General features: G+C 42.3%; 1 protein-coding gene across 1 annotated transcript; it reads left to right on the top strand.

The window, feature by feature from the left end:
- On the top strand, positions 1-22,273 carry Mys45A (SDA1 domain containing protein Mys45A). The gene is made up of 4 exons (XM_080283818.1): positions 1-90; positions 2,363-2,591; positions 13,113-13,304; positions 18,992-22,273. The coding sequence occupies exons 2-4, from the start codon at positions 2,391-2,393 to the stop codon at positions 20,747-20,749; spliced, it is 2,151 nt and encodes a 716-aa protein (XP_080139944.1). The 5' UTR covers positions 1-90; positions 2,363-2,390; the 3' UTR covers positions 20,750-22,273.
- The last annotated feature ends 5,557 nt before the right edge of the window (positions 22,274-27,830 follow it).

The following is a 27,830-nucleotide window of genomic DNA, read 5'->3' on the forward strand; positions in this document are numbered from 1 at the left end:
CTTACATCGTGGTTAATAAAGTATATAAACGGGATTAGTAATGGTTGTGATCAAAACTGGTATGAAGTAACAGGACTCCCAGTTCCAAAGGTATGGAATCTACGGTAAGAGCTGTTTAACAGGTTACTAAAACCTGTATTGTTTACCTTGGTAAGTGTAATGTAAATTACGTTTCAGAATTATTAAACTAATCTTCGAGACGGACGTCATCATAAAGCATATACACCTACGGTACCGGCACTTCATTACAATCACCAAACTCTTGGAAATCGTAAATTGATATTTTTATCACTTTAAAAAACATTTTGAAACTGCAGGAGAGCTCCCATGCATAAACTGTACAAGTGTATTTTGGATAATTCTTTACCAAACAGGCACAGCAATTAAACATATTAAAACAAACTCATGATCTCACAGTAAGTAATTTTGATACAGTATGCAGCACAGATAGTTAACTGTTGAACTGACAGCAAGAAGTGAAAAATACAATATATATATTTTGGGGTAGTTAAGGAAGCGGCCAGGTGGCCAAATTAAACAGTGCTTGTTAGGAACGTTAAAAATGACCAGCTACTGGTAGACATTGGAGGAATATTTACACATTCTGAATTCTCATCTATAGCTTTCAGAGGTAAGTTTATAAACATGTCCAGCAGCCATGGTAATCCAGGACCAGTAACAAGTAACCTGTGAAAGACTCTTTTCTGTAGAAAACATGGAAAAGCCGTGCCCGTTTGGTAATGAATTAATGTATTTTCATCTTCAGTCGCAAACCATGGCAAGCAGTAATCCACCATGTAGGACTTTAGGTTGCTTCAGCTCCAACTCAGTTCGTCACAAATCATTCGTCCCGTATAACCTAACCTATTAAGACCTCCTAACCTAATAAGTCAACCTACCCTAACCTAACTTAATTTAACCAAACCTAACTTGCTTGACCCTAACCTGACAAACCTGAACAATTTAGAGATGAATGAGTTTTGGGCCTGATTTGACCTATTGCCTTCTGTAGGATGGCACTGCTGACATCATCAAACCTAACTTTGTGCATTTGAGTAACATGTTATTTTCATAGTTTCACAGAATTTGGGTGTCAGGGTTGAATATTTGTCATACTCAGCGAATTAAGGATCATTTTCTAATTCTGAAACTGGGATGATATACGGTATATACGGTACACTGTTAACACCTTAGGAGATTCAGGCACCTGGCGATAGATAGATTATTGTATCTCCAAGTGATTCTGTTTAAGCTCAAAAGAAATTCATTTGTGAAGGATAAGTCTAACCTCTCCAGTTCATCAAGACTGTTGTTAGTTAATTAAAACTGTCTGACACTAACACAGTTAAGGTGAAAATTACATTTTTTAGTGATAGGGTTAATGTTATAAACTGGAAAGGTCCATTTAGGGCAGAGTGCAGTATAATAGAAGTACAGTATCAGTATTGTACATGATATACCTGTATCCAGAACAGAATAAGTTGTAATTGTACCATACTGCCTGGGTTAAGTAGGATTGTTTTGCCAGTAGCCTTCAATACTGTACTGTACTATATTGTTCAGCATAGACTAGAAGTAGATAACAGTCAGTGAAAATAAGTGTCTTGTACTGTACACTACTATGGTATTGATGTAGTAGTTAGGAGGTTTGGTTGGCCAAGGTGGATAGACGTTAATGAGTGTGTAAGAAAACAAAATACCGGTATGAAGATTGATGGAGCTCGAGAACTGACAAGGGATTGAATTGGTTGAATGAATTTTGCATGAGAAGGATTTAGCACCCATTTTTAATTAGATAGTCATCAGAGTGACTCAGATACGTATTATGAAAGTGCTTACGTGTTGAAAGGATGTGCCTGTGAGGCAGTTGGGTTACTGGGTGGTTGAATGGCAAGTGAAGGAGTGTTTGGCCCTTTGTCATTGGACATACTGTTGATTAGTTCTCCCACTATACAGTATATATTTTTTTTTTCTTTTTCTTTCGCTTTCTTGACCTTACTTCATCTCATACATGGGTGGGAAAATGAGGTAGAAGAATGATGATGATAATAAAGAAGTTAGGTCATGTTTTCAGTGATGGCTCAATAGGTTGTTGAGACCGTGATCGTACTTGTAACCCCTTAAGTTTTTGCATTTTGCTTAGGTGCTGCCAGAACATTTACTCAGCTTAAGAGAGCTTTTATCCTCACTAGACTTGCAGATATATACATTATTGTATTGTATCCCTATTAACTAACCCTGTTAAGATTAAATAGTTTTACTTTACTGACAGAACCCCCTTTTGCTCATTGGTACTTATGTACCATTTTGTCAAAATATACTGTGTCTTATCATGCTGCTTAAGTTTTGCCCAACTTTCCAGATTTTCCTGTGATTTTTAAATAGTCAAGATGGAGACCTTTAAATCCAACAACAACAAGCTACCCTCCAACCTGCCACAACTACAGAACTTAATCAAGAGGGATGCTGCATCATACAGTGAGGAGTTTGAGAGGCAATACTCTGTCTACCAAGCAACATGTGTTATCTTTGAACAGAACCCCACCGTATACAATGGTGACCTCCATCAGTTGGTTATGTTCCTTGCACAGGTATGATACACAAGTTCGCTTGTTACTTATGAAGATACATTTGTTTTTCTTATGTTTGTCTGATTTTTTTATATGTTTTGATACTTTATATAAGCAATAAGATCCCAAAGTTTGAGTAAATTTGGTCAATTAGTTTGTACAGAAAAAAATATATACAGTAATCACTCCAATATCCGGATCAATAGAGCCATCGGTAGGTTCGGATATTGGTTTTGTCTGGATATTGGGCCCCAGCTTATGGACTTGTACTTACGGACCCTAACACAGAGAAACACCTATACAACTCCCTCCGGACATGCATAGCACCTATTTAACACCCAAATCACACCAATAAGGCACATAAATGACTGAAATAAATGCAATAGACACATAAAATGTGGGTTTAGAAGTATGTTCATACATTAATAAACATTCTGGTACTTATGGACTCTAACCGAACCTAACCTAACCGAACCTAACCGAACTCTGAAAAACACATTCCTACTGCACATGCATGAGGTAAGTTTAGTATGGAAAGAAGTACAGTATGACACTTTCTGGTAAGTATAGTATGGGAAAAAATACAATATGAAACATTCTGGTAAATATAGTATGGAAAATAGTACAACATGAAACATTTTGGCTACTTACAGCAAGTCCCTGGCCACCTCGATGAATAACCGCCTCCTCTCGGACTCTGACAGTAAGAACGATTTCCTGAAGCACTTGCACTACACTCTTCCTGAAGTCTTGCACTGAACTTAGTCACTAACACACAGAAGTCCGTTCTTTTCACAGTGTTCACTTTAGTCCAAATAATGTTCCATTAAATTTAAGTGTTGCACATTAACTTTTCCCAAGTTTTTTAAGTTTCCAAAGCCAAAACAAAGAAGGTTAGTTACGTTAAATTTCTTTTCTACTTAGTCTTTTCTCCCAACTTGAAAACCTTAACACAACACACCGTTTTTCACTGCACAACACTCAAAATTCCCGTGTGGTCTAGTGCAGAAGTTCTTGCTGTTTATTCACTGTCAGAGCCCGAGAGTATCACTGGCAGGCGTCCAAGGGGTGCATCGGTGGGTAGTGGTGATGGCGTACCTACTACAGAAGACTCTGAAGACAGCCGCAAACTCACGTCGAGCGGTGACTCCACTGTAGCTGATGTGCTGGGCTGTGGCTCGGAGCATGAGGGCCTGTCTTGGGGAGGCAACGGAGTGGAACCAGGGCTTGGCACAGCGGGGGTCACGGGCCTGAAAAAACTGTCAATCGTTGACTGACGCAAGGACCAACGATTCTGGCGATTGATGATGCGCTGCCGGAAAGCACGCACTTCCTCCACGAGTCCCAAGGGCCCCATCTCCCTGTCGCAGTCCGGGTGTTCCAGGTAGTCTAGGACGAACTCTAGATGTTCCCGGAGTGCGCTCAGCTTGGGGATGGCTGGAGTAGTGTCCTGCTGGGCGGAGTCTGCATCATCATCGCCTTCGTCGTCGGAATCTTCAAGTTCGGGACTGACACCAGCAACCGAAGACGCGATCTCGATATCAGACAACGTCTGATACCCAGGATCGCCCTCGTCGTCGTCCAACCACTCACGAACATCGTCCACATCAACATCGTCGCCGTGCGTACGTAGCCGTGCATGGAAGTCATCCACGTCAAACCCTAGGAAATCGTACTCCACATCTGTTCCGAGAAGCAGACGAGACCAACCATTTTCAAGAGTTTTCACAGGGACTTCCTTCCATGCACTAGCCCAGTTGTACAGCGCAGACTTGATGTTGTAGCGGCGAAGGTTTTCCAAAGTCCGCTTGCCTCGAGTGTCACGTCCTTCCCTGCGCTCGTCCTCGTCCTCGAGAACCGGGGGGGGCGCGGCCAGGCACTTCCGACGGTACAGGCGCTTTGTTGCCACGATCACTCCTTGGTCCATTGGTTGAATGAGAGCAGTCGTATTAGGTGGCAGAAACATGCACCTAATACGGCCATTCTCAGCAACCAAGTCCTTGTCGCACGGGTGGGCAGGTGCATTGTCGAGGAGAAGGAGAGCCTTTACCTGGTCGCGAGGAATTCCCAGTGTCTTCGTCTGGTAATGTATGACCTCCTTGACGAAGTGATGGTGAAACCAGTCTTTGAAAATCACAGCTGTGAACCATGCTTTCAAAGAATGGTACCATACGACAGGAAGGACATCCATCACCCCACGAAGGCACCGAGGCTGCTTTGCACGGCCAACAATAACGGGCTTAAGCCGGTGCATGCCGTTAGCATTGGCACAACACAAAGCAGATATCCGTTCCTTAGAAAGCTTGCGGCCAGGTACACGCTTCTCCGTCTCATCGGCGAGAGTGTTCGTTGGCACCGAGCGATAGAATAGGCCAGTTTCGTCAGCGTTATAGACTTGACCGAGAGTGAGGCCCTCCCTGTCGATCAAGCCTTTCACCTTGTGCCGAAACTCGTCCACTCCATCCTCGTTAGCGTCCAATGCTTCGCCATGTGCTTTACGGTTAGTAAGGCCATGTCGCAACTTGAACGAGAAGAGCCAACCCTCGGATGCCTTGAAGTCTAGGGCGTCGTGAAGCCTTGCAAACTTCTCAGCAGCAGCCTTCAGCTCCGTTCCACGTACCATCACACCAGCTGCACGTTGCTGTCGATACCAAATCAACGTGGAGCGGTCGATCTCTGCATACTTGGGAGTAAACATAACCTTCCTCTCCACGTTGCGTTTGCTTCTCGACGAGAAGTCAGCCGTGTACTGCATGAGCTTGTCTCGGGAACGCTTGATATCAAACAAAGTCGACCGGGCCAGGTTGAACTCGCGAGAATGCGAGAGGAAGACCAACCCGCATCAACCTTCTCCAATATCTCCCGTTTCTTCTCCAGAGTCAACACCACTCTCTTCCTTTTCTCAGGAGGCGGGGCCATCATCACACACACTAAGAGTAGGGCAGAGAGCAGCAGGAGGCCTTGCAGCAAGTACGGCACCACCACAAAAGCGAGCACGTGGGCAGCCATGACGAAGAGCGTAGGTCTTGTCGCGGTGAGAGACAGGCGGGAAGTGGGGAGGATGCAGCGGCGCTCTATCGGACGTCGGAGGAATGACGAACCAAAACAATGCTCTCACGCGGCGCGCGCGGCAAGTTCAAATTATGGACGGCAAAAAATCGATTTTTTTTTTCCAATTTTTTTGGATTTTCGGACCATTTTGGGAATGTTTGATCCCAGGACGATAAGGTTCGGTTAGTGGGGATGTTCGGTTATTGGGCGTCCGGATATTAGAGGGATTACTGTATACAGTACCGGTACGGTATATGCGTAATATGTATAAAAAGATGCGAGAAATGGGAAACCAGGGGAAGTGTGTTCATCTGATCTCTATGATATTTGATAGTTTTACCAATAAAACCCTCATTAATAAATTGCCCTAAAAGTTTTTTAATATTCTTCACTATTGCTGAACAAAAAAATTCCCAAAATGTCTATATATTTATCCCAAATTTTATCCCCTTTTTGCTATGTTCAAAAAATCATTACAGTCATGTTTGTCAGTCTCTGAAAAAAATATATGCACAAAATGTTCCCCTTTCATTCCCCTTTTTATTGGCATTTTGCTTTTTGTCATATGTTCAGAACTAGTGGAGTTACATCACTCCAAAGGATAATAAGTTTAGTTCTGTTGACTTGCAGTGTCTGTACAATTAGAAACAACTTAGGTACCTTTTTTTATTTTATGAGTTAGGATTAAGGATGGTTATGAAGAGGTAGTGGGTGTTGGAGAAGACAAAGTTGGAGAAAAAGATGTAGAAGGTTGGGGGTCGTCAGGTGAGGTGGGGGGGGGGCAGGTGAGAGGGGAGGTGACGATGGTGGAGAAAGAACTGCTACTTCCAACATGTTTTTCTCCTCTTGAAATGGTGTCAAATTCTTCTCTGCCACTTTCTGACATTGCAGTAGCTTAGACGGTTGCCCCACGTTCAAAAAGCGTGCAAATATGATGAGAAATGGCCAAGATTAGAGCAGACTGAGAACAGGTTGAGACCAAGGCTGCCATGTCTCACCTCTCCCAGTGTCATATCATCTCTGGCGTTTCCTCGCCTCACTGCCGGCCTCCACACACTCACAATCCCTTTGCCAGACGTATGACATAATTTTTTCGTTTTCATTTTTAAAGGCTCCAATATGCTTGCATGTGTCGGCCTTGGTCACCTAATGGCGGCTCTCCACGCTGCACGATCCATTGCGGCCTCCCTGTTCAGTCCCTTAACCCTGAGGTCACACTTAATGACCTCGTCCCATGTCTTTCTCGGTCTACCCCTCATAACCCCACCCCCAATATTAACACTTCTCACCTTCCCCACCCAATTATCATCCCCCATCCTCTCCACATGTCCAAACCATCTCAATCTGCCTCTCCTCATCACGACACCAATACACTCCAGTCCCATCCTACCTCTCAACTCCTCCATCATAAACCCAGCCCCTCCAGGCCTTGGACGCAGGGACGCACTGCACATCCACCTAATCATTGTCATTTCTGCACATCTGAGCCAGCGAATACCTTCCTCCTTCACTGCCCAGGTCTCACTACCATACAGCATTACACTCCTAACACATGCTGCATACAAAGACCCCTTAGCACGTAGGGAGAGTCCTCTCGGTGTCAGGAGAGGCAAGAGCTCCGTGAACTTCCAGCCACTTCTCACCCTAGCCACAGAGCTAGCTCCAGCCCCACCTCCAGCACACAACATGTCTCCCAAATAACAAAACTCTTCCACACACTGAAGAGATTCACCAGCGAGTTCAATCCTTTCACGTCTGACAATCTCCAACTGCTCACTCCGACACGCCGTACACATAAAATCAGCCTTATCTCGCAGTCTACCTCTGATACCACTACATCTCTTGTGCACCCATTTATCACAAACACCGCACAAGATGGAATTACTTCCCACGCCCTTGTGGCAGACTGCACATGGCCACTCTCCCTCGTCTTTGACAGTACTGCCACCAACCCCAGATATCATCACTTTTGTTTTATCTGCATTTACCCTTAAGCCCTTGTGCCCCATACCATCTCTCCACTTCCTAAACCTTTCCTCCGCCTCCCTTTCATTCTCTGCAATCAACACCAAATCATCAACATACAACAACTCCAACGGGAGTCCGTTTCTAAAGTCACGTGAAAGGGCTTCAAGTACCATGATAAACAACGTGGGTCTCAAGACTGACCCCTGATGCACACCAACATTCACGGAAAACTCATCACTCAAATCTCCATTCACTCTTACCTGGGTGTGAGCACCCACATACATAGCCATAACCACCCTGACCAGCCATTCCTCCAAGCCAAGTTTTCTCATTGCCCACTTCACCACCTCTCTAGGGACTCCTTTTTTTTTTGCAGAAAAAAAAGGAAACAAATTGGGAAAAAAGTGGTCATATTATTTATTGCATAGAAAATGGAGATTTCTGCAGGGAAGTGACCTCAAAATTGGAATTCCAAAATAATTTGTTTGAGGGGAAAGAATTGTAGTACAGCTGTCAAATTTTTAGAGAATGAGTGATACTCGGAGCTATTTTATGGGGTAACTCGCAAAATACCTTTGTCAGTCGAAAATCGGTCCCTGATGGCTTCCACTCCCCTTAAATTTGAATTAAGGATAATTTGCTCAGAGTTAGTCTAGTAGGCTAGTTTATTTTGAGAAAACTGAGCTCCATGATTGATATCTAGTAAGACAGTATTGCTACACACCTTGAGAGATTTGATCCAGCGGGAAGGATTTTTTGTTTCTAAATTAACGGACTACAGCATAGCTAGACTTCATTTTTACAATAGAAGGTCAAGTAAGCACTTCAGGAATGAGTTTTGAACCTCCGCACTACAGTTGTACGTGAGCACAAGAAAGTTTGGGGGTCTTGTAGTACAAAGTAAAATTGAGAAGCTAATGCAGTTACAACCGAAGGTTAAACATGAAGATAACAGTGAAAGCCAGAATTTAAGCAAATCTAATGCTAATAAATCTGAAGCATAATGAACCAAGTTAAGGTGAAGAAGTTGGTTCTTAACACATAATGGATATAGTAAAACATAGCACACAGGTAAATAATACTGCTATGGTATGACTTATATGATGAAAAAGGCAGCACATCACAGTGCACAAACATTGGGCAGTGCAATAAAGGATAAAGGCAGATATAAGTCATCTACAAAATATACAATACAATATGCTCATCATTTGGGATCTTTATTTTGTTTTTGTTGATTTGGAAAAGGCCTTTGACAGAGTCCCTAGAGAGGTGGTGAAGTGGGCAATGAGAAAGCTTGGCTTGGAGGAGTGGCTGGTTAGGGTGGTTATGGCCATGTATGTGGGTGCTCACACCCAGGTGAGAGTGAATGGAGATTTGAGTGATGAGTTTTCCGTGAATGTTGGTGTGCATCAGGGGTCAGTCTTGAGTCCCATGTTGTTTATCATGGTACTTGAAGCCCTTTCACGTGACTTTAGAAACGGACTCCCGTGGGAGTTGTTGTATGCTGATGATTTGGTGTTGATTGCAGAGAATGAAAGGGAGGCGGAGGAAAGGTTTAGGAAGTGGAGAGATGGTATGGGGCAAAAGGGTTTAAGGGTAAATGCAGATAAAACAAAAGTGATGATATCTAGGGTTGGTGGTGGTACTGTCAAAGACGAGGGAGAGTGGCCATGTGCAGTTTGCCACAAGGGCGTGGGAAGTAATTCCATCTTGTGCGGTGTGTGTGATAAATGGGTGCATAAGAGATGTAGTGGTATCAGAGGTAGACTGCGAGATAATGCTGATTTTATGTGTACGGCGTGCCGGGGTGAGCAGGTGGAGATCGTCAGACGTGAAAGAATTGAACTTGCTGGTGAATCTCTTGAGTGTGTGGAAGTTTTGTTATTTAGGAGACATGTTGTGTGCTGGAGGTGGGGCTGGAGCTAGCTCTGTGGCTAGGGTGAGAAGTGGTAGGAAGAAGTTCAGGGAGCTCTTGCCTCTCCTGACATTGAGGGGGCTCTCCCTACGTGCTAAAGGGTCTTTGTATGCAGCGTGTGTTAGGAGTGTAATGCTGTATGGCAGTGAGACCTGGGCAGTGAAGGAGGAAGACATTCGCCGGCTCAGACGTACAGAAATGACAATGATTAGGTGGATGTGCAGTGCGTCCCTGCGTCCAAGGCCTGGAGGGGCTGGGTTTACAATGGAAGAGTTGAGAGGTAGGATGGGACTGGAGTGTATTGGTGTTGTGATGAGGAGAGGTAGATTGAGGTGGTTTGGACATGTGGAGAGGATGGAGGATGATAGTTGGGTGAGGAAGGTGAGAAGTGTTAATATTGGGGGTGGGGTTATGAGGGGTAGACCGAGAAAGACATGGGACGAGGTCATTAAGTGTGACCTTAGGGTTAAGGGACTGAACAGGGAGGCTGCAATGGATCGTGCAGCGTGGAGAGCCGCCATTAGGTGACCAAGGCCGACACATGCAAGCATGTTGGAGCCTTTAAAAACGAAACGATTTGGAAAAAAGGTGAGGAGACACAACATAGGCAAGCTTCACTGTTCACAATGCTCTGACTGACTGGTCTGTAGTGAGCTGAATCCTCACTCTTTCCTCCAGTATTTGAATGAAACACTGAAGCTGTTGCCCATGATCTCATCGTGTGGTTCAAACTAAAGTCTCAGAGCAGTGCTGCACTTGAGAATGCCAGTAGTTACTGGCTCCATCCAGACAAACACTTCACCTAGACAAGCTATCAGCTTTCAGACTCATAATTTTTAATGCCTTTTCAAGATGTTTTAGGACTGCTTTGACAAGGCCTATCTTAGTAGTCACTAATTATTATTTTTCATCCATCCATCCATCATCCAATCCTATGTTGCCCCATGAGGAGTGTAGGAGCCCGGGGCTAGGCAGTTGGTCCTGACATTTAAGATGAGAGTGACCAACCTCACTCATCCCTGAGTGGCATTACGTGAGCAATAAACCCCAACCACCCCTTGGATATAAACCTTCACCGGCTCAGTCCGATTGGAGCACAGTAATTACCCACTAAACCACCAGGCACCAAAATTTGGTTATATGGTTACCACCCAGCATAATAAATAGTTTCCTGGTGTACAGGAAACCATTTGGCTTGTCACTCATTGTAGAGTCACCCACAGGCAGAAGGAAGAGGAAAGAATGAAGGAATGAAAGACAGAAGAGGGAGTGTAAAGTTACCCGTAGGCAGAAGGATGAGGAAAGAATGAAGGAAAGAAAGATAGAAGAAGATGGAAGGAAAGAAAGTTGGAGGAGAGGACAGGGCAGACACCAGAGAGCAGCACTACATTCTTATTTTTCATGCAAATTAAACTCTGACGGGGATTGTGGTCACTGTTTACGATTATTAAAATGCAGACATCAGAAAACATGGAATTTTTCTAAAGCTATTAACAGTGCAAGAGCTTTTTTTCTTTATTTTAGTCATTTGATTTTTCTTAAATAAAACTGATACATAACATTAAAAAAAAAATCCAAGTCTTTGTAACAGAACAGTTTTGTCAAAATGGAGGATTAATGTGTTTTCTGGTGGCCAAGGAAAGCCGGAGGGGTGATACGGTACTAAATCAGTGATGCCTTTTCATAGAATTTTGTCTGCTAAAGTGGAAAAACAAATGGACGACAGACATGTACATGGACTGGACAGGTAACTAAATGTCATTCCTTGTTAGTGTGGATTTTTTTTTTTTTCCCCCACACTACCCGTCCATTTTATTTATTAGGAATAAAGGGGATTTTATCATGGTTGGGAGGTAATAACATGTACATTATTGTTATTCAGACCCTTCACAGTTAAACCAATGAATATGTAGCATTTGCCTGTATACTGTCATTTAAAATAAGGAAGAATGCATCATGGAACAATGTCTGCCTGCATTCAGCCAGCAAAATCATTACTTCTTACTGAAAAAATAATTATGTACAGGGCACATGCCAACCATTAGCAGTCCACGCTTGCGTTGTAATAGTAAGGAACTACCAAAACAATGTTTTGAATAGTGTAAAGTTGATGTACCAGAAAACTTGGATGTGGATTAACTGACTTGTCTCTTGGTTAGTTATTACACAATTAGGATTTGCTGAATTATTAACTATCTTAATCATTTAACGTCTTTACACTTATACCACAATAAGTCTGACGCTGTTATTAATACCCTCGCGTCCAGTATTCACAGTAGCTATACCAAATTTTATGTTAGTTGGACCAATGGTACAGCCTCTGTCATCCTGGTCACTAAATGAGAGAACGTGAAATAATGACGTCAACCAGTGTGGATTTCATGGCAGCTCTACTAGATCTCTCTTACACAGTGGCCTCAACCATGACCAAATCCTTGTTACATAGTGCCACTTCAGCTTGCACAAGTTGATCTTGGCAAAAAACTCTGAATATCATCAGTGTTTGGCTGATTGTTTGACTTTAATTAGAAATTATTACAGCACTTGTTTTAAACTATTATAGTAGTAAAACAGCAAAAGTTTACAGCAGAAATAAGATAAAAGTAAAATTACTCATATGAGACATAAATTTGAGAGACAGTCTTTCCTGTCACTTCTTATTGCTTTTCTTTCCTTTACAGGTGGCTTTACATTAAGTGACAAGCCAAATGGTTTCCTGTAAGCCAAGAAACCATTTACAACACTGGGTGGTAACCATATAACCAAACCATACATGCTCCCTACGTGTCAACAAGTGGGTTGGTGGAGGGTTAGTGCCCCTCCCCGTAAAACAACTACAGGTAACTCAAAGTCAAATGGCCACCCCTTACGGGATTATGGCATCTGGCAATAGATAGATAGATTTAGTTTTCAGAGCACTGCCAGCAGTTAACTCATATGCTTCAGATGTCACAGCAGTCACATTTGGATGGGAGGGAGGAAAAGATTGCCTCTCTGGTAATGATAGTAGCTGTCACTGTGGCCAATATTTGTTGATTTAAACCTCTCTGATGTTCTGTCTGTTTCACCTCTGAATATTAGGGTGCCAGCAATGTCTTTAGAAAGCACATCAGTAAGTTAAGGTTATACATATCACAAAAAGAAAATGAAGGTCTGACTTGAGATGTGGTTAATAAATTAGCTTTATGTAATGGATTAAAGGGGCCAAGGTGCGTGGATTCCATATATGTGGGATGGCAAATTAATGCTTTAACTGGGGATTCTGTTGTATTTAAGAGGACCATTGTAGTTACCTAGTGATAAAGCTACAGTTAGATGAGATATATACCTCTCCCATGGCCTCATTGCTCATCTTTTTTTTAGACAACCCTCCACTCCCCTTTCCTGACCTAAATGTCTCCCCTCTCTCTCCTCACTTTGCTGTACAGTATATGGATATATTCTGTTTTTGTCCATACTTGAAGTGGGTCCTGCTCGACAAAATTGTTGTATCTCTTCAGTATGCATTATCCAGATGTGGGAATAATTCTTCCAGCTAAAACATTATCATCCACAATTACAACAGGTGCTGTGTTTGAGCCATATACTGAAACAGGATTATGTTACAGGTGGCACAGTGTTACCCAGAGCAACTGAATGACTACCCACAGGAGCTAATGACCCTCTTAAAGCGACATGGGTCAGTCCTTCACCCAGAGATGCGCATGGCATTCGTCAAGGCTTTGGTTTTTCTGCGCAACAAGAATCTCCTCTCACCCACTGACTTACACATGCTCTTCTTCCAGCTTCTTCACTTCCAGGTACCGTATTGCCATTGACTTATGGAGCTGACTTACAAGAGTAAGTAATTTTTTGAAACAGCTTATTCTGTATGTAGCACTCCTTGGTACATGAAGTTCAGGGTGGACTTAAGATAGGAAGAAAATGTATGAACCAGAGTATTACCCTGAAGAAAATAATGGAGTTACTAGGAAGGGGATAAAAAGCTGTAGCTACATAACCAAATATTTCTGGATCTAGAATAGGCTTATGGTAGGATAAAAAGCCAAGTTCTTCCATGTGCATATTGGATATGATATGGTTGCCAGGATGCAAAAAATCCATCCAGTGAAACGGATACCATATGACTGCAGTACTTTATGTGCATTTTCTCCATTTCTGTTATGTGGGAATCAGGGGTGGGATGATGATGATGATATGCTGGCTGTTGACATGTTCAAAGAAATATATTGGGATGGTGTAGAAACTTGGAACATACCGGTATTGATTGTGAAACACTGACAGATAGATAGAATGTATAAAGTGAAAATATTGGAATAAATAGGAGAGGAAAACTATAAACAGTGACATGGTGGGAGTGGAAGAATATGTTAGTGAGAGAAGCATGGCAGTAGTGGTAAGTGACTACAGAGAAGCTTGATGACTTTTGTCATAGCCATCTGAAATAATTTTGAATCTAGGGCATCAAGCAGTAAACAAAGATCTTTATTATGGGGTAACTACAAGGTTTCATTTCCACAGCTTACAAATCAACAATGACTTCTGATGTTTCACTGTTAGGGCCAGTTACTCTAATCAGGCAGTCATTTGTTACCTTAGCAGCCAGATGCCTAATACTTCGCGTCATGAATGGGAGGACAAACCCCCGACTTTCAGTGGACATTTATTGAACAACTGTGGTCATGGAGCTTGATCAGTCAGCATCACTCATGACAAGATGCAGCTGGCAGTGATAATAGCCAGGCACATTCTTTGTCATGTGCGTCAGAAATTATTGTAAAAAAATGAGAGTTTGCCTTCATCATTATTTATATTTTGAATAGAGTACTATATGACTTACCTTATCTTCCTTATCTCATGATATAGTTTTCTCATATACTGATGATTGGGAAACAGCCTCATGGCATGCCAAGGCATACCATAAGCCTAGCAGACATCCTAAAACTGCATTCTGTGAAAGATAGCCTCGACTGATGACTTTCCAGGCAGTTTTGTCCCTGCTCAGTAATGACATCATCCTCAGTCCCCCCCCCACCCCACCCCACTGCCATTGATCATTTCCTCTTACAGAAACGTATACGTTTTTTGTTGACACAGCCATTATTTTTTAAGGGCTAAATGGTACCATTTATAAGTGATATGTTGACATTCTTTTTCCCCCTTTTTTGTTTTATATATACAGGTATTACACTCAATCCTCGTAAATCGCGGCAATTTGGGTCTGGACCACTGCTGTGATTTACAAATTCCGTGGTTTATAAATAATAAATCTTATGTGAAAAATGAATTTGGGTCTGGACTTTGGCCAACCACCTCCCACAGCACCCTACCTGTACACCAATCTAGGCACCATCAAACACAAACATACAAATTTAGGAATATTCAGTGCATGTATTTAACCCCTTCTTTACCGAATTTCCGAAATGTGTACCCCCGTACTCAAAATGAAATGTCGGCAGCGGAACCGAATACAATCGTGAGTACTAGTGTACTCACGATCATTATAGAGGCCTATTGGGCTTCCTCTTCCTCGGTTTGGGTGCTTTCTGATCCCATGTGTGATGACATATGGCAATTTTGTCACTGATGCCGCACTCCCCTGCCATGCCTCTGCCATGGGGCATAGTTTTATGAAAATGACTCAGATATGTTGTGTAGGTCATTGTACCCTATATATTTTAAATTTGGTATATATAATGCCCTATAACACGTGATATAATATAGCCAGATAATGCTTCTTGGTAAGGGGACTGTCGCTAGCTTAGCAACAGTGGTGGTACCGTGGGAAAGTGTGTGAGAGCATGCTGTAGTGTTTTTCAAGCAGCCGAACGTGTCAGTGCTTTTGGATTTACTTCTGTGCCATGGTGTCCTACGGCAATGAATCTGACTTGGATAGTGACTTAGAAGTGTCTGACGATAACAAAACACAATCTGACATAACTGTGAGCGACTCTGATGAGGAGTACATGCCCAAGAATGACGGTGAAGTGAGCGATAATAGTGGGGAAAATGATACTGATTCTGGTATCAGTTTGGCCTTGAAGTGCATCACCTCACCCCCACCTACTTTTGACCTGCCTGTCTCCTACCTCCTGCTTCATGGACCTTCTTCATACTTATCTATCTATCTATCTATCTATAGCCCGACGCCCTAGTCCCACAAAGGGTGGCCACAGACAAAACGCCTCCAAGTCACTCTGTCTTCATACCTACAAGGTAAATAATACAATCATTATTCTCCTCCCTGTTCATTGATTTATATCTCTATCTACTATATTTATCTGTATATTGTATGTTTACTAAATCAGTTGGTTAGACATGTAATATTGTCATGTACATTATTTTAACATATCATAAACACATCTCGTGGTCAGTATCTACTTACCAATACAAAAATAAATAATATAAACCAAATAGAAACGATGTAATGATAAAATAAATACTACCCCACAAAATAGCCACGCCTGGGGGAAATTCGGTAGTAGTAGTAGTAGTAGTAGTTGTTCCCTAGGCAGTCTGGCCGAACAGCCCCGAGTCCCTTAGGAAGGCCATGGCCGAGACCGGGCTTTCCCACAGAGCTTTCAAAGAGTGTATGTTGTGTTGTTGGCGTAGGTGATTGTGTGCAATGCAGTCTTCGATAATGTGCTTAATAGTATGGGGTGCTGTGTTGCATCCTGGACAGGCATCAGCGACGGAGTCATTCAGCCTCTTCTGGTAGCTTAAGAGGGCTGGATGGTGCCCACATCTCAGCCTGGCCAGGTGGACCCTGTCCTCACGAGGAAGATAGGATTCAAAAGGGTGGATGTCAGGAGGCCGTGCATGCAGCTGTGTGTTGTCTTTAAGTGACTGAAGGGAGCGGCGAGTGATGTGAGTGTGGATATGCTTCTGGAAGCTGGTCTGAGGTGGACGAGGGGGGAGAGATGACAGTATTTGTGTATGGTATCGTGTGCTGGGTGTTGTTTTGATGTTCCTTGGTGTGGGTGGATGTGCTGCCATGTACTGTAGTGGATGTTGTGGGTGTGTGGAGGCTGCAGCAAGAAACTGGGTGCCTCTCATGTCTAGGTGATCCTTGACCTTGAGGACTTTGGTTTCTTGATGTAGGTGGTCTGTGGGTGTAGTAGCTGTGCAGCCTGTGATTATTTTTAGGGCCTTGTTCTGTATGGTCTGTAGAGTGTTGTAGTGTGTTTTGGTCAGGTTAGAAGCCCAGGCAGGGCTTGCATAATTCATCACTGAATGTATGTATTGTTTGTATACTGTGATGGTGGTTTCTTTGTTGTGTCCGAATGTTGTATGGGCAAGTGACCTCAAAATATTGAGTCTTGGTGTTATTTTATTTTTAATGTTTGTGATGTGTTGTTTGAAAGACATTGATGTATTGTATGTTACACCAAGGATTGTGGGTGTGTGTATTGTGTGTGGTAGTGGAGTGTTGTTCATGGTGAGGTGTGGGATGTGACTGTGTTCTGCTGTCCAGTTTGTGAGAAGAGTAACTGTAGATTTGGCTGGGGCTATTGTGAGCTTGGTGTTATTTTATTTTTAATGTTTGTGATGTGTTGTTTGAAAGACATTGATGTATTGTATGTTACACCAAGGATTGTGGGTGTGTGTATTGTGTGTGGTAGTGGAGTGTTGTTCATGGTGAGGTGTGGGATGTGACTGTGTTCTGCTGTCCAGTTTGTGAGAAGAGTAACTGTAGATTTGGCTGGGGCTATTTTGAGCCTGTTTGTGGTGAACCATTCGTGCAGTGTGTTGAGGTAAGGTTGAATGATGTGTGCAGCTGTGTTTGAGTTTTGGTGTGTACATGTAAGTGTTATATCATCTGCATAGGAAGCTATGTGTATCTGTGGTGTGTGGGGTGTAGGTATGTCGTGCATGTATAGATTAAAGAGTGTAGGGGACAAAACAGATCCTTGGGGGACGCCGTTTGTGAAGTTCTGATGTTAGAAGACTGACCGCCAAATGTTACATGTGCACATCTGCCTGCTAAGTAGTTTGCCAGCCATCTTTTTGTGTTATTGTGCATGTTTGTGTTGAGTATTTTGTTTGTGAGGTTGTGGCGGGGGATGGCATCAAAAGCTTTGCTAATGTCTAGTGTGACTAGGAGTGTTCTGTGTGGTGGCTTAGCTGAATTCATGCCATCGAAAACTCTCTGTGTAAGGTCTGTAAGAAGGGTGTTTGTGGAGTGTAGTGGCCTAAAACCATGTTGTGACTGGGCTAGGGGAATGTGAGGTGTGACTAGTTGTAGTATCAGTCGTTCAGTGACTTTAGAGGGGGTGCAGAGGAGTGTGATGGGGCGATGTGAGGAGGGTAACGTGGGGTCTTTGTTGGGTTTAGGGATAGTGATGATATTGCCATGCTTCCAGATGTTGGGTATTATGTTGTGTGAGTAGCTGTAGTTTGATATGTTGGTGAGTGCTTGTATGCCTTGTGGTCCTAGGTGTTTAAGGTGAATGTTGCCTATGTTGTCTGGTCCACAGGCAGATGAGTGCTTCGTCTGGCTGTAAGTGAAAGGTGCGTAGTCTGGGTCTGTGGGGAACTGTCTCTTACGTCTGATCATACATCGGTCTTCCGGATGGGGGGTTAGATGGCTGACTTGTGAAAAGTGATTGATGAGAGTGTTTGCTTGTTGTTTGTTTGAGGGTATGGTGTCTGTTGTTGTGATGGCAGCGTGTGATTGTGTGGTGTTGCTGTGGGAAAGTGTGATGCTGTTTAGTGTTTTGTAGAGTTTGCTGATGTTTGTTTTGTGGTCAAGTGTTTGGTTTGGCAGGGGGGTAGCTGAGCGGGGGAGGGGGGAGGATGTGGTAACGAAGGGGTTAATAGAAATAAGCAATGTTAAGGGATCTCACCTTAATCCTATGACGATATTGCTTAAGTGAATGGAGTGGGGTGGTGTTGGGAAGAACTTGGAACCTCTCAGCATGAGGTGGGGGTGCTCCCTCATGCTGTTCTCCCTTCTCCAGCTCCTCTGCCTCCCTCAGGAAGCCCTCAAAGTCTGCCTCAGAGATGACAGATGCTACATCATCCACATCCTCAGTGTGTGAAGGGCCAGGTTGTGGTTCAGGCTCAGCTGCTGCCCTTACCCGGGCAAAATAGTGGGTGATGAGTTCCTGATGTTTCTCATTAACTCTGCGGCATTAGTATGCACACTTGCCACCAGGGACGGGTGGTGATTGGTTGTTGGGTTGCGATTTTCAAATTGAATGCCGTGGTTTACAATTCTCCTCGGAAAAGGCCCACTTCGGTGCCTAGATCCGCGATTTTCATGACTTAACAGTGATTTAAGGGTGCCAGCAGTCTGAGCGACTTAGCCATGATTTACAAATCCGTGATTTATAAACACACGATTTACGAGGATTGAATGTACTATTTTCGTTTATGTTATTAATATCCTGAGTTTTCACAGTTTGTAACTACAGTACTGTACTGTATACCCTACTTTATCTTGTTATGTGTTCCATACTAAAGTGAATATTTTTTGCTTTATCAGGATAAGAATTTGCGGCAGTTCCTGAAGCAACACATCATCACAGATATCAAGAACATCAACTCTAAGAGTCGCAACATGAAGCTCAACAAGGAACTCCAAAACTTTATGTATGATATGTTGATGTCAAAGCATGCAGTGGCAGCTAAAACTTCACTTGATGTGATGATAGAATTATATCGTAAGCATGTCTGGAATGATGCAAAGACTGTAAACATTATTTCCACAGCTTGCTTTTCAAAAGTGACCAAGATCATGGTTGCTGCTATTCGGTTTTTCATTGGGAAAGATGATGATGTTGAGGAGGAAGATAGTGATTCAGAAAGTGAAACTGAAGAGCAGAAAAATGCCCTCAGATCGGCAATGATGGCCACGAAAGTTAACAAGAAATCAAAGAAAATGCAAAAAAAGCTTGCCAAAGCTAAGGCTGTGGCTAAGAAAAACCAAAATAAGAAAAAGACCAAAGCCAGTTTTGACTTCTCAGCTTTGCATTTGGTTCATGATCCACAGGATTTAGCGGAGAGGTTATATAAACGTTTGTCAAAAATGAACGAGAGGTTTGAGGTGAAGCTTATGACAATGAACCTAATTTCCCGCTTGATTGGTGTTCACCAGCTGTACCTGCCAAACTTCTACCCTCTAGTCCAGCGATTCTTGTTCCCACACCAGCGAGAAGTCACCAAAGTAATGGTGTTTGCTGCTCAGGCAGCCCACCCACAGGTGCCTCCAGATGACTTAGAGCCTGTGGTCACTACCTTAGCCAACAACTTTGTAACAGAACGCTACTCCAGTGAAGTTATGGCCATGGGACTCAATACTATCCGAGAACTTTGTACCAGAAATCCATATTGCATGTCTGAGGACCTACTCCAGGATCTGGCTCAGTATAAGAATCACAAGGACAAAGGTGTCATGATGGCTGCCCGATCGTTGATCACCCTGTTTCGAGACAAGAACCCAAACTTGCTGGCTAGGAAGGACCGAGGGGCACCCACAGAATTAGACACAGAGAAAAAACAAGACCAGTTTGGGGAAAACAAAGCTAAGAGTTTTATCCCAGGTGCTGAGATCCTCACCTTCAAGACTCATGGAGAAGATGAGGGTATTGGAAGTGAGAGTGATAGTGATGATGATGATGAATGGATTGACATATCTCAGAATACTACTGTTACAAATGATGAGGACAGTGATGATGAAAGTAGTAACCACAAGCACTCAGAAAATATGGAGGTATCAAAGGATACAGATGAAAAAATAATGTCCAAAAAGGAAGCGCTGGCTGAGGTTTTGAAAATGACAGCAGAGGAGCGAGCAGCAAAGGCCGAGGATGTGGTAAGTTCCAGGTTTCTCACAGATGCTGATTTTGCTCGAATAGCAGCAGCCCAGGCGGCTAAACAAGTAGAAAAATTTAACCAAAGCAAAAAGCAGCGTGGGAAGAAAAGGAAGCGGTCAGATGAGGAGGAGAAAACAGAATCTGGGGAACTTGTGCCTCTGAAAAACATCGAGATGATATACAAGAAGAGGAAGCATGACAAAGCTGCCAGAATGGAGACTGTTTTGGCTGGACGGGAAGGACGGGAAAAATTTGGTGCCAGGAAAGGTAAACTGAATCCTCATGCCTCGACGACAAACAGGCAAAAGATGAGAAATAAGAACTTCATGATGATCAAGCACAAAACTGCTGGGAAACAGAAACAGTCATTCCGTAATAAGCAGATTAAACTTAGAAATGCCCTCCTTAAACAAAAGAAAAATTATTAAGCTTGCAAAGTGTCACAGCGAAAGTTTTGTATCATAATTTCTGCTGTTCAAAGTGTAAATGGGAAAAAATATAATAACTAAGGGATACACTGTATTATAGAAATTACCTTTTGGTTATAATGTGCAGTTGTGTTGGGGAAGAACACACAAATATTATTATTTATTTATTAATAATTTAATATGCTAAAACTGTTTTCTGTGACTAGAGGTGCAAGAAAAAAATTTGAGTTATTAACTATCCATTTCCAACACCAGTATATCACTACAATAGTATTAGCATTGAAATAAGCTCAGGTTACATGCCAGAGTACAAGTATGATCATTATAAACTGATGAGAAGATTTATCATGGTACCAAAATGCAGTTACAGTAAAACCTCTTTGAATCGGACTTTTTAACAGAACACATTAACCTACACAACTTTTTGCCCATCAAACTTGGTCCAGAGCAGCAGAAAAAGGAAAAAAATGTCAAAGTAACCAATGCTAACTTAAAGTATTTTTGGTAGTAGTAGTTCCTGAAGCATCAGTAGTATGCAAAACCACTTTTTTCATTATTTACTGTATTATTGTTTCAGTATCATAACAGTATGGCTGGTTTCACATTTACTCTTCTCCCGTATACTGGAATGCAGTTCAATAGATATACTCTGTAAAAAAAATGATGGTGAATTTTCTCCTATTGATTCTGGTTGTATCAGACTTGGTCACTAAGACAGGATTTCCATCAATTAGTCCAGTATAATGAGGTTTTATTGTAAACTAATCATCCTTTATTAATTTTATATAATTTCTGTTTATACTAAAGATGTAACTGAGACAACAGTTTGTGGCCAGTTACATTTTTACCACATGAGGTCTCCTCAAAGATTGAAAAAAATATAATTAAAAAAAAAAATAAAACTGATTATAATAATAATAATAATAATAATAATAATAATAAACTGCAACAAAAATGAAATAAGATATCCTACTCGACCTACTGCTTCATGGGTAGCTTGCAACCCCCATGCTATGAGGAGTTTCTCCAAAGCTGAGCAAAATTACCTGGCAGTCACCAGAATGAATAAAGAGAATAATACATATTGTACTGAAGGGGTTAACCCTTGGATTGCGCAATTACCTTTTTTTATCCCACCCCATTGTATGCAAAAAATGAAGAAATAAATTTTTTTTTGTCTTAGTTTATTATAAACATCCAGGGCATAATCTGGTGAAAAGAAAAAAATCTCTCACACTCCATCTTTGCATAGCGCCATGCGTAAGTCTGCGTAGGGGTGTAGTAGTTAACAGTGATGCACGGCCAGCAGAGCCTGAGCTGTGGCTTGCAATGCAGCACTACCCAGCCTGAGCTGTGGCTCACAATCCACGGGTTAAAACTGGTTCCTAGGAATTTCTTCACCTAGCTGAACTGTGATCTAAGCAGATGTACAGTAAAATATAAAATGGTACTTACAAAATACACGTGACTAGATATGAGATCATGCATTGTTTTACAGTGGGGAGCACCATAGCTCAGTGGTAGTGTGTTGGGCTCGTAATTGTGAGGTTGCGAGTTCGCGCCCCGCCCGGTGGCTGTTGTGCCGGGAGGGGTAGCGCTCTCCTGTAACCCTAGCAGGGCTATATGATCTAATGAGGTCTTGCTCGGGGATTAATCTAAAATTGTTATACAGTATTCAGTACTATTGTAGGTTTGTTGTTGACAAATGTATATATATTTTTTCTTTTCATTTATCACATTATTAAAATACAAATGAGTGAGAAAGAGAGGTGTGGAAGCAGTTGAGGCTATGGAACTGAGTAAGGATCGATCTGGCTAGGTGGATTTTCTTCAATCTGGAGATAGTGTCTCCTCAATAAATCAACCATTTAAATGATTTGAAGGCTGTTTGTGAGGCTCAGAAAAGTTGACACTACCAAATGTTCAGATTAACAAGGATCAGTAAAATGAGTGGTTACTGTAATGGTACATAAGCATGACTTGTCACTCCTGTGCAAACAGAAACTTTCAGTAACATAATAAGCACTCTCTTTGAGCATGGAAGACCTTTTATTAGAGGGAAGGGGAAAGTTCTGTTTTTACTCGTACTGTTGTTGCTTAACCCCAGTTTGGCCAAGCAGACATACCAACTACACTAAACAACTGATTTTTTTAGTGTCATCCTACAGGTATAATGTTACTTCATGTAGGAGTTTGCCACTCCCCTGGGTTGGACCAGGGTCCTTCCCATGGCGAGGTTCCCTAAAACTTGAGGAGGTTTGGTTCCAGAGTGGATGCCACAGCTGCTCCACTCAGGATGCACAGCAGGTCCATGCTTGGGCTCCTCGTCAGATAAGGCTATACTGTACTGGGTTCAAGCATTCCAATTTGGAGGTTGACTATTATTGTACAATTCTTTATATAAGTTGCCTGTACTGAACAGAATTTAATAATATGAAATATGTACTCTAGCCACCACAGAAGTCATTGTCAAAGGTGAGTGAACTACAATGTAGCTGTATGCTAACTCTTCCATCAGAGATAGAGGTTACCATTCTCTTGGGAGACTAATCCTGCACAGGGTGGCAGGTGACCCACTATCTGATTAGCTGCCAGCTGGAAAAGGCCAACCATGCTCACAGAAAGTGCCTTCATAGAGAAGAGCTCCGGTATTGTGTAATGGTAACATGTGATAATCAGTTGGTATAAGTGAGTTGGAAGGGAATAAATCACTGTGTAGTGACTATAAAGCTACAAATTATAATAAACTGAAACAATGCTACTCATAACATCAAGGGATATGAGTAAAGTTGGTGTATGTACTTTGTGATGTCCAACAAGGATGGTGGAGGTGACTGTCCAACAAGGATGGCGGAGGTGACTATGCAGCTCAAATGGGATTAAAGAAGAAATTCTCAGTCTGAAGCAGGTAACTTTATGAGTACTTAAAACTGGCTCAACAATAACAGTAACAAATGCCACACATAAGATATGCTAAAGCAACTCCTTAATACAGTATAAGTTAATGATGAGCTTGAAAGATCGTGACTTTCAACGTAAATTACCATAATTTGTAAAAACTTTTATGGAAACAAACTAACTTTGGAAAAGAAAATGCTCAGCAATTTACTAGCAAATCTATGAGGTCTTTGCAGAAAGTATTCTACCTTAGGCTCAAAAAGAAAAACAAATAGCTAACCTGTTGAGCTGGGACACTCATCTCCCTGAAAGTAGCCCCTTCTGACGACACACATAGCCCAGCGTTCTTTCCACTGCCTGAAACATTTTTCAAAGTCGGTTTTTGGTACCTCCTGCAGGTGCTTCATCACCTTTGTCATGCTGTCATCTGAAATTGGGAACCCTTCAGTGGAGTTTTGAGCTTGGGGAATGACCAAAAGTTGCATGGAGCTATGTCTGGTGAGTAGGGAGCCTGCTGGACCTGCAGGATGTTGTGCTTGGCCAAAAATTCCTGAATCAGCTGGGAAGAATGGGCTGTGGTGTTGTCATGGTGCAGCTTCCAACTTGCCGCTTTCCAAAGGTCTGGTCTCTTCCGCCAAACTGCATGAAAACGACAGATAATGTTAAGGTAGTAATGTTTATTGACAGTCTGACCTTCTGGTGTGTATTCTTGAGGCACAACACCACAGTAGTACCAAAAAAAAAAAAAAAAAAAAAAAAAAAGTACATTTCATATTGCTGTGAACCTGTTGTGCTTTATTTTGGCTGAGACGACCCTGCATTCTTCCACTGGGACGACTATGCTATGGTTTCTGGGTCGTACCCGTACACCCAAGTCTCGTAGTGATAACAGTCTTCAAAAAGTCTGGATCACGATCTGCACACTCCAACACGTCTTGAGCAATGTTCATCAGAAGAAGAGATCATGACGAATGCAACGAAGCACCTGCAGGAGATACCAAAAACTGACTCTGAAAAATGTTTCTGGCACTGGAAAGAATGCAGGGCTATGTATGTCGCATCAGAAGAGGCCTACTTTGAGGGGGATTAGAGTTCTTGCTCTACAGGTTCGATATTTATTTTTTTTACAGCCTAAGGCCAGATACTTTCTGCACAGACCCTTAAAAAAATGGATGTTTATGAGGAAATACACACAAGTAACATAGAAGTACAATTAAGGAGAGATAAAACATAAAGTGCCACCCAGTCCTACCGGCACCATGCTCATTCTCAACTAGTTTGGTACATAAAGAAAAATCAGGAGATCACATTTCACCTATAAAAAGACTGCTTGACTAAAATATTTATCAAAGTAAACTGAGAGCCTACAATATCCACTACAAATACAGAAGCATTACAGCCATAAATTATGGGCTGTACTTTAATAAACACTATTGTAATGGGAACACCACTAACAAACTACGTAATGTGCACAGAAGTGCTTTCCTTTTCATTCCTAAATGACTGGTAACTGGAACTGTGGGGATGTAATTATGTGTACATATCTCACACCTCAGTGCATTATCATCTATATGATGGCTGGGGCACTAGAATTACATTCTAGCTCCTGCCGGACTATTTTACGCCGGTGACAGAAGCACCCTGTCCTTAACCCAATCACTTCCAAGCCCCTTTGAAACTTTGAGCATCCCACAGTGAGTTGTCACTAGTAACTTTTTGTTCACAGGATTTTTCTGTGGGGGGGGGGGGAGGGACAATTCGCATAGTTCTGGTGTGCTTAAAGGTTTACAGACTAAACGATAAGCTGCAAATGTACAGTGGAAAGTCGTGGCTGAATTGGTAGAGAGGTGGCCTGCAGTCCTAGTGGACCCAGATTCAATTCCCTGTTGGGGCAGGGCACAGTTTAAAGATTTGAATTTCATACATGACACTTTAGTGATCTACCAGAAGACTCGCCGACATGTAAAAATACTCCCGCAAATACCAAGTCTTGTATGAGACAGCCCTAGCATGTATTCAATATGGACGGCGGGTGTTAGCACAGACGTGGTAACATGTGGAGGTGTATGGTACATAGGAGGACCACTGGACCTTGGGAGCAGGCTGTGATGCCCACGCCCAGAGTCAGGCATGTGAAAAATATATATTCCGTGTTCAAACAGTGAACACAGTTTCAGTAATAGTGTATTTTTTCCTGTTTTTTACCATGCAGTTATTGGTGCAGCCATATCAATCAATGTCAGTGGTAGTCTAAGCCCATTACAACACTCAATGCCATGAGTGATCAAGGAATTAAATGACTGAAATTCCATCTTAAATAACCACAAAAAGGTGACCTGGAGATTTCAGGATTTTGTTCTGGTTACCATGAAACATTATTCAACACAAGAATGCATCTTAAATTTTTTTTTAATGATTAGTTTGAATTAGTGGTAGGTGGGGGCACTCATCATCTACTCACTCGATGTAGTGCTGCTCTCGGCTGGCTGCCTTTTCCTCTCTTCTTTCCTTCCTCCTTTCTTAACTCTTCCTTCTGTCTACAGGTGACAAGCCAAATGGTTTCCTGTACACCAGGAAACCATTTACTACACTGGATGGTAACCATATGACCAAACTATGGCACCTGGTGGTTTAGTGGGTAATTAACCCCCACTGCACAAATTCTAACTAACCTGATTACCTTCCCTGAGTCATTGTTTTAGGACTGTATTTTTTAATATTAAGTTGAATTTTTGTCGTCAGATCAAGTGTTTCTGAGCTTGAACTCTTCATCATCCTTGTCTTTTTGTAATTTACACCTCTTGGGTGGGTGTAAGGGCGGTGATAAGTCACCAGCACCACAGGAGACAGACGGGCGTGAATCTGCCATTGCTGGGCTACAAACAAGAACTGAATTACTAAATATGCGGTATTTGGCAACTGCAGTGTGGCAGGGCTTGGCAACAGCTCCTGATGGCGTAGAGGGAGACTCAACGTTCCCGTGGAGGCAAGGTGATCAGTGTGGCCAGGGGTGGCCTGCATATCCCCTCATATGAGGCGATGGGCAAGGCAGGGATTAGGCACTCCAACTGGATTGAGCCTGTGTCGGTTTATATCCAAGGGGTGGTTGGGGTTTATTGCTCATGTAATGCCACTCAGGGATAAGTGAGGCTAACCATTCTCATCTTAAATGTCAGGACCAACTTGCCTAGCTCTGGGCTCCTACGCTCCTCATGAGGCAACACAGGATTAGATGATGGTAGTTTGAAGCATCATCACTATACCCTATTTGAGTGACCTGTGCAGCTGAGATGTATGGGGTGAGTATGGAGTGTTTGATTTGCGGCTGCTGACTGGCCGCCGATGATGTAAATCTACAGCTCTTCTTACGTTAACATATATATACAGTACTTATATTTTTTAACTGCCTGCAATATAAGGAGTCAGTTTAAATACACAATAATTTCCGAAGCTTAAGAGGTCAAAATTAGCTTTAAAAGTTTACTGTTACCAAAGAAAATTATAGTTGATTATACAGTTTTATAAAACCATGAGTGACGTTTGAAGCAAGCTATCCACCAACAGTGTACACCCACATCCGCATGTTGCACTGCATCCACCCACGATGTACACCTACTTCCGCATGTTGCACTATAATATCCACCCATAGTGTACAACTACGTCTGCATGTTGCACTACAATACATGCCTGCATTTACTTCAATTACATCATTGGCAGCCAATCAGCTGCCATGAATCAAACACACCCTACTTGCCCCATACATCTCAGGTGCTCAGGTCAATTAAATTGACTATAGCTGCCTTGACAGTCAGTCATCACTAAGAGTTTTTCTTTCCTCTACACCCAATAATAACCAACAAATAGTTCCTCCTTCCTCCCAAACCTGCCATTTTCCTTCCTCACCAATTTTGCAAACATTCAGTACAGTATCATACTAGGCTGTGTTACAGGTGCAACAGCAAGTTTCATAGCAGTGAAATGCTACATTTGTGCAACTGGGTACCACCTTCAGGTTCTCGCAAGTTACCATTTCTGAGTAATTTTTTTAATATTAAAATACTGGACTAGAATACATAGGTAAACATTGCTAAATTGCTCAAGCAATTAGCATGTTGCAAGAAAATCTGAAAATTAGCTTATTATTGCTATTCACATAAGCATAATCACCTATGAATGTCAGCTG

This window comes from Coenobita brevimanus, chromosome 98 (assembly GCF_032717465.1).
Source record: "Coenobita brevimanus isolate Jiangsu-jjx chromosome 98, ASM3271746v2, whole genome shotgun sequence".
Classification (NCBI taxonomy): Eukaryota; Metazoa; Arthropoda; class Malacostraca; order Decapoda; family Coenobitidae; genus Coenobita; species Coenobita brevimanus.

Bases quoted from the DNA above. Each gene is read 5' to 3' on its own strand.
- Mys45A (XM_080283818.1), top strand. From the start codon at position 2,391: ATGGAGACCTTTAAATCCAACAACAACAAGCTACCCTCCAACCTGCCA. The intron at 2,592-13,112 runs GTATGATACACA...ATTATGTTACAG, and splicing joins TGGTTATGTTCCTTGCACAG to GTGGCACAGTGTTACCCAGA. The intron at 13,305-18,991 runs GTACCGTATTGC...TTGCTTTATCAG, and splicing joins TCCAGCTTCTTCACTTCCAG to GATAAGAATTTGCGGCAGTT.